The 7640-nt window shown below is 45.0% G+C and overlaps 1 protein-coding gene across 4 annotated transcripts in view; it reads right to left on the reverse strand.

The window, feature by feature from the left end:
- The window catches only part of USP13 (ubiquitin specific peptidase 13), a 111988-nt gene extending 104984 nt beyond the window's left edge, over nucleotides 1–7004 (reverse strand). Inside the window, exon 1 of one of the 4 annotated variants that reach the window (XM_070946346.1) lies at nucleotides 6526–7004. In XM_070946346.1, the coding sequence (XP_070802447.1) occupies nucleotides 6526–6681 (156 nt within the window). In that variant the 5' untranslated portion in view covers nucleotides 6682–7004. The remainder of the gene's footprint in view (nucleotides 1–6525) is intronic. The other 3 variants (XM_070946345.1, XM_070946348.1, XM_070946347.1) reach the window with 3 other exon arrangements.
- Between the last annotated feature and the right edge of the window lie 636 nt (nucleotides 7005–7640).

Consider the following 7640-nt stretch of genomic DNA (forward strand, 5'->3'; position numbering starts at 1 on the left):
ATTCTATGCGCCCCCCCCTCCGCACATGCACTCATGACCCCCCCCGCACTCCCCCTGCTTTTGGCACGCAATGGCACGGTGGCCACGATAGGCCCGTTTTTCGCTTTCCTCAGTCTCCAGAGCCTTTCTAGGAGCCTGGGGACGGTGAAAACAGCCTTCCCCACCTCGCCCAGAGGCCCTCCGGAGGCCGGAAACAGTGTGTTTCCTGTCTTCCGGTGGGCCCAGAAGGCCTGAAAATCAGCTGGCTGGAGCTGAGCTCGCGTGCCCACCAATATGGCTCCGCGTGCCACCTGTGGCACCATAAGTACGCCATCATGGCCCTAAGATGAATATTTAAATAAATAAATAAATAAATAAATAAATAAATAAATAAATAAATAAATAAATAAATAAAACCAATATTTGGGCTCGGGAAACCTTATTGGTAACCAACTCAGCAACTGTTAAACAGGAACTATCATGCAATTGATGTATGAACATTTACGAGACCGCCTTCTGCCACCAATAGCCTCCCACCGGCCAGTACGCTCGCACAGAGTGGGCCTCCTCCGGGTGCCGTCCGCCAGATAATGTCGGCTGGCGACCCTCAGGGGGAGAGCCTTCTCTGTGGCGGCGCCCACCCTCTGGAACAACCTCCCCCCAGAGATACGTACAATAACAGACCTCCGGATTTTTCGTCGGGCCCTGGAAACCTATTTATTTCAACTAGCTGGGCTGGCTTGAGTTAAATTTTAAATTGATTTTAAATCGGATTGTTTTAATTTACGGCCAAAATATTTAATTATTTTAAACTGTTTTTTAAATTTTGTATGTTCTGTTTTTTACTTTGGCTGTTCACCGCCCTGAGTCCTATTTGGAGAAGGGCGGTATAGAAATGGAAACAAATAAAATAAATAAATAAATAAAATGAACGTGTGCATGTACGCACTCAGTCAAGCAAGCACGCACGCCAGTAAACATGGTAGCAAGGACAGATGGTCTTATGCGCACATCTGTATGTTTATGAATTAGAATTAGGCTTGCAAATCACTCCATTCGACCTAAAACTAAACGCTACAAAGAATGGCTCTGCTGAGTCACAGAAGGCCAGCCAGAAGGTCAGCCCTGGAGAATGAAAAAGAAAACAAAACTCCAGTTCTGAATTCATTACTCCCAAATAATGAGGGAGAAACCAGACAGCCAAGCCCCCACACTTCTATTCAGCTGAAGCTGACTGTTGCTAAAATGAGCATATCATACTTGGGACAGACAATGTGAAAAAAAGGAAAGGGGCGGCTGTATCTACTTTGCCAGAGCTGGGTGACAGCTGGAAAAGTTTAAACGGTTCAAGCTAAATATCAGGAGGAGAATGTGCGCCTTTCTTTCAAAGATCTCTGGCTACTTGTGACCTCAGTGTGCTAAAAACCTAGAAGAGTCACTCTTTCACGCACCAACTCCTCCTAAAATAAAATATATCTCCCCGGTTATGTTCAGTAGCTCCTAAATATAAGTGGCTGCGAGTTTAATTACCCTGCTTTTCCTCCTCCTAGCTAGGAAGTAGTTGCAAGTTTAATTATCACAAGGAACAGCCTACAGGTGGGAACTATTTGCCAGTTCAGCTTTAAGATGTGTGAACTTCAACTCAAGACTGGCTAGGAATTCTAGGAGTTGAAGTCCACACATCTTAAAACTAGCAGGGTTGAGAAACACTGAGCTAGCCAAATACATTTAGACTAGACTAGACTAGACTAGACTAGACTAGACTAGACTAGACTAGACTAGACTAGACTAGACTAGACTAGACTACAAGAGAATACAAGAGAATACAAGAGAATACAAGAGAATAGAAAGCTCACTGGGATTAGTGAGCTTCCTCTAATATAGACAAGTAACATGATACTTTCTCAGACATTCCCAATTATAGAATAGAATAGAATAGAATAGAATAGAATAGAATAGAATAGAATAGAATAGAATAGAATAGAATAGAATAGAATAGAATAGAATAGAATAGAATAGAATAGAATTCTTTATTGGCCAAGTGTGATTGGACACACAAGGAATTTGTCTTGGTGAATACGCTCTCGGTGTACATAAAAGAAAAGAAACGTTCATCAAGAATCATAAGAATCTTAAAGATAGTCATAGGGTACAAATAGGGTACAAATAAGCAATCAAATCATATTAGGAAACAGTCAATATAAATCATAAGGATACAAGCAACAAAGTTACAGTCATAAGTGGGAGGAGATGGGTGGTGGGAACGATAAGAAGATTAATAGTAATGCAGACTTGGTGAATAGTTTGACAGTGTTGAGGGAATTATTTGTTTAGCAGAATGATGGCATTCAAGGAAAAACTGTCCTTGTGTCTAGTTGCTCTGGTGTGCAGTGCTCTATAGCGTCATTTGAGGGTAGGAGTTGAAACAATTTATGTCCAGGATGCGAGGGGTCTGTAAATATTTTCACAGCCCTCTTTTTGACTTTAATACTGCATTTAATATTGCATTAAATACATTTTTTTTTTAATTTGATTTATATGCCGCCCTTCTCCGGAGACTTAGGGTGGCTTACAATGTGCTAAGCAATAGCCTTCATCCTTTTGTATATTTATACAAAGTCAGCTTATTGCCCTCACAACTGGGTCCTCAATTTACCTACCTTAGAAAGGATGGAAGGCTGAGTCAACTGGCGAGATTCGAACCTGCAGTAATTGCAGGCAGCTGGTCTTAATAACAGGGTGCTTTAGACCACTGTACTACCAAGGCTCTTCATTTAATACCACATCAACTCAGAAAACTATATACTATACTATACTATACTATACTATACTATACTATACTATACTATACTATACTATACTATACTATACTATATACTAGTATATTACTATATTACTCAAGAGAACCTGGTTAAATTAGTACAGCAATTTCAAAGAGATGCAGTTAGAAGTCACAAATATTTACCCCCAAAAATATTAAATACTGCTTTATTTCTGTCCCGGAGTGGAAATAAGGAATTGCAATCAAAGGCTTTTTTTCCCCTTTGTTCTTGCCTCACAATTGATTCTCAATACTCAAAGCTAATAAATATCGAAACTCCATTTATAATTAAACTCGATGTTTTGTCCAGGTTTACGAAAAATCAAAACAAATTTCCCTACAGATAAAATGATGAGGTAGGTTCACAAGAGGAAAGAGGGAATCTATAGCACAGACCTCAAAAACAGGGCAGTAACAAAACGGATTTAGTCGAGAAAGAACAGACAGTCAATGTGGAACCAAGATCCTACGAGATACATTTGCAACCCCGATGAGTTCAACTTCACACTCCGGATTGTAGGAAATGCAGGCAAAAATGCATCTGTAGCTTAACCCGTCATTCCCACTCCCTACTCCCCATCCTTGCAAAATATTGGATAGCAACTCACTGAATTTCACCTGTGGAAGTATAAATAAATAACTTTATTGTCATTGTATGTGTATACACAGTATACCCATAAACAAAATTCACTTAACACCCAAAGACCAGGTCCAACACACATAACAATCCCCAAACACACTCCCACCCACCACAAATTCCCCACCCCTAAACCACCCAAACATCCACACAACAGACCAAGTAGTACTGTCCAACAGCTCACTGATGGTGGCCCTTTAGTTCATGGTTGAGTGCAATTATAGCTCTGGGATAAAAACTATTCAGAAAACGTGTGGTCTGAGTTTTAATTGTTCTGTATCTTCTGCCAGAAGGCAACAGTCCAAAAAGATTGTAAGCAGGATGGGAAGAGTCTCTGGGAATGTTATGCAACTTTCTCAAACAGCGAGATTCGAAGATGTCGTTCAGGGCTGGTAGTTGGAGCCCAATGATATTCTGGGCAGTTTTAATGATTCTCTGTAGAGCTTTTTTGTCCACTACAGAGCTTCTCCCATACCATGCAAGAATGCTGTATGTCAGGACACTCTCAATGGTGCTGCGATAGTAGAACAGAAGTAGATGCTGAGATAGATTTATCTTCCTGAGCATTCTCAGGAAGTAGTCTCTTCAGTCCTCAGTTTACGACTGTAACTGAGCTAGAATTATGGTCGTAAGATATTGTGGTCATAAGTTGAGGCACCACATGACCAGACCTGATTTTTTTTTTTTAACATCTGTTGCAGTAGCTGCTCAGTAAACACTATGGTTGTTAAGCGAATCCTTTTTCCCCAATGGGTACTTTTGCCAGCAACTAGAAGTAAACACCAGAAACCAAAAAAACCCAATCTCATCATAAATCATGGTCACACAAGAGCAGGATGATTCAAACAGCTGTAAAGATGAAAAGCTTGCTAAGCACCCAAGATGGAGTCATATGAGCACCCGGGGAAGTTGCATGCGGCCATCACAACTTTGAAAATGGGCCGTACTTAGCTCTGGGGAACTCTGTCATAACTTTGAATAGTCATTAAGTGACCGATTGTTAAGTCGAGGACTACATGTTATAAGTAAGAAGGAAACATCCAGACAAGTCTATTACAACATAATCAGAAATTTACAGTGACCTGGTAAATTACCAGGATTAAGCTGATGCAGATAAATCAAAAAAAGACCACAAGAAACCAGTTTAGCAGCTTGGAAAGATATCAAGAAAGCAGAGATGAAACAATCATTATTAGCCAGAGAAGAAGTAGGAGGAGGTAACGTAGATAGGAGGTAACGTAAGAGGCTGAGGAACTGACTGGGTGTTTCATACAGCTCACTTAACTTTGTTACTTTGTTAACTCATTCCCTAAGTTTGCACCACATGCTGAATCATCAGCTAACCAAAATAGTTGGTTAGCAAAGTTCTAATTCACACACACAAAAAAACCTTCACCAAGATCAATACTAAAATTAAGGTACTGAGTAAAGTCAGCTACTTTAACAAACACCTTTAACAGATCTGGTTCAATACACTGCATTGTGAGGAACACACAAGCTAAGAAGAAAAAAAAAAGTGACGTTTTCAGATCTGGCTGGCAACCCATGAACCAAAGACTCCTGGCAGAAGTTCCTTACCAATAAAGAAAGACAGGCAGGGCAGCTGATGGCTTAATCAGCAGAATTGGGCTACATGGCCAATAAAATGGGATGAGTTGCATACGGAGGAAGGAATCTATTCAGAGCTGTAACCAGCTCCAAAGTCTAACTTTTGGGGTCCCCCCGGCAAAATGTTTGCTTCAAGTCCAAGTGGACTTGCAACTACAAAGATATATCCATTTGGAATAGAATTGCTTTGCCATTACTTTTAGATTAGATTAACAGAGTTGGAAGGGACCTTGTAGGTCATCTAGTCCAACCCTCACCCACCCGAGCAGGAGACCCTACACCATTTTTGACAAATGGCAGTCCAATCTCTTCTTGAAAGCCTCCAGTGATGAAACTCCCACAACTTCCAAAGGCAAGTTGTTCCATTTCTTTCATGTTTTTTTTTTAAAAAAACTTCCCAATCTGGCCTTCCCAACTTGGACATTACCTGGTGGTCTCCCATCCAAGCCCTCCCCATAACCAAATCCAACTCCCTTTCGCTTTTTCTACATCGCCTAGGCGCTGCCACTAAGCTGGGCATCAAGACAAAGTAGATAGAAGCACACCTCCTGTCTTCTCTAGACAACTAAGGGGAGTCCTGGAAAATTGGGGTGAGGTAACCATTTGTGTGAAGTGGTGCAGGGTTTCCTGCCTAGGCAGGGGGTTGGACTAGAAGACCTCCAAGGTCCCTTCCAACTCTGTTATTCTAATCTAATACCCATGGCTCAGGACCTGGGTACTTGCGGGACCGACTACTACCACCAATAGCCTCCCACCGGCTGGTACGCTCCCATAGAGAGGGGCTCCTCCGGGTGCCGTTGGCCAAACAGTGTCGACTGGCAGCCCCCGGGGGAGAGCTTTCTCTGTGGAGGCACCTACTATCTGGAACGAGCTCCCCCCGGAGATACGGAGGATCCCGGATCTACACACCTTCCACCACGCTCTAAAGACCTTTTTATTTCATCAGGCGGGCCTGGCCTAATTTTCTCCCTCTTTTAAACAATTTTAATATTTTAACGTTTTTAATATCTGTAATACTTAAAGTCTAAATTGGTTTTAAATTGATTGGGGTTTTAATCTGTCTGGGCCAAACTATTTTATTTCTGCTTTTTAAATTTTGGATGTCTGTATTTTATTGTTGGCTGTTCACCGCCCTGAGTCCTTCGGGAGTAGGGCGGTATACAAATCAAATAAAAGTAAAAGTAAAGTAATCTATTCTAGAAGCGGAGGGGGAATAACTACAGGTCCGCCCAGTCTTTCCCATTCAGACGAATCGACCCCAGGGATGATGGAACTCCGCTGGGGACGAGGGGAGTTGTAATCCGAGACGGAAAGGACACGTTGGGGGGGGCGGGGAAGGGGGTCAAAGCCTCGCCGGGCAACGGGCTGAGCTCGACCCCGCGGGAAACCAGGCCGGGCAGGGACGCGGGAGAAGGTGGGAGCGCCGCGGAGGAGCCCGCCGATCCCGGGGGAAGGAATCCAGGCAGCCGCCGCTACTTACGGGCGAGTCGTAGGAGAAGGCACACTCGGTCTTGTAGACGCGATCGCCGGTCTTGGGCACCCGGATGGTGGGCATGTAGGGGACCAAGAGCTCGCCCACGTCCCCGGCAGCCGTCGGCGCCTCCCGCCCCTGAGCGAACAAGGCGGCCCGTTCCATCTTCCTCGACGCCGGCCGGACCCGAGAGCTGCGCTGGCTGGCTGGCTGGCTGGCTGGTTGGTTGGCCAGGGGCGCGAACGGACAGGCGGCCGAGCCCGGGCAAAGAGACGCGGACAAGGGGCAGAAGCGCGCAGCCGAGGCCGGCCCGGAGGGGCGGAGAGACGCTATTTTTAATCCAATGGAAGGCAGAGCAGCGGCGGCGCAGCTGCTTCTCCGAAAGCGCTCCCCCCACCCGCCCCGGGGAAGCCCTGCCGAAGACCGCACCCGGGGGCGGGAGAGGGGGAGCTTGACGGTCCGGTCGCCGCCCTCCCAGAGGAACAATACTCTGCACCTGCTCAGGAGCTCTCTTGCTCCCTCCCTCCCTCCCTCTCTATCTTAATTTCTCTCTCTCTCTCCCTTTTTCCCTCTCTCCCTCCCTCTCTCTTTGCCTCTGTCTCTACCTCCTTCCGTCTTTTTTCCCTCCCTCTCTATCTTAATTTCTATCTCTCTTTCTCTCTCCCTTTTTCTCTCTCTCCCTCCCTCTCTCTTTGCCTCTGTCTCTACCTCCCTCCGTCTTTTTCCCTCTTTCTTCCTCTGTCTCTCACTCCCTCTCTCTCTCTCTTTGCCTCTTTCCATCCCTCCCTCCTTCCCTCCCTCTCTATCTTAATTTCTATCTCTCCCTTCCTCACTTTCCCTCCCTCTCTCCCTCCCTCTCTCTCTTTCTCTCCCTTCCTCTCTCTCTCCTTGCCTCTGTCTCTCCCTCCATCGTTTTCCCTCTATCTCCCTCTGTCTCTCCTTCCCTCCCTCTCTCTTTGCCTCTTTCCATCCCTCCCTCCTTCCCTCCCTATCTTAATTTCTATCTCTCCCTTCCTCTCTCTCACTCTCTTTCCCTCCCTCTCTCTCTTTCTCGCCCTTCCTCTCTCTCTCTCTTTGCCTCTGTCTCTCCCTCCCTCTGTCTTTTTCCCTCTTTCTCCCTCTGT

Source organism: Pituophis catenifer, unplaced genomic scaffold (genome assembly GCF_029215685.1).
Source record: "Pituophis catenifer annectens isolate HBS135680 unplaced genomic scaffold, rPitCat1.0.hap2 SCAF_6, whole genome shotgun sequence".
Classification (NCBI taxonomy): domain Eukaryota; kingdom Metazoa; phylum Chordata; class Lepidosauria; order Squamata; family Colubridae; genus Pituophis; species Pituophis catenifer.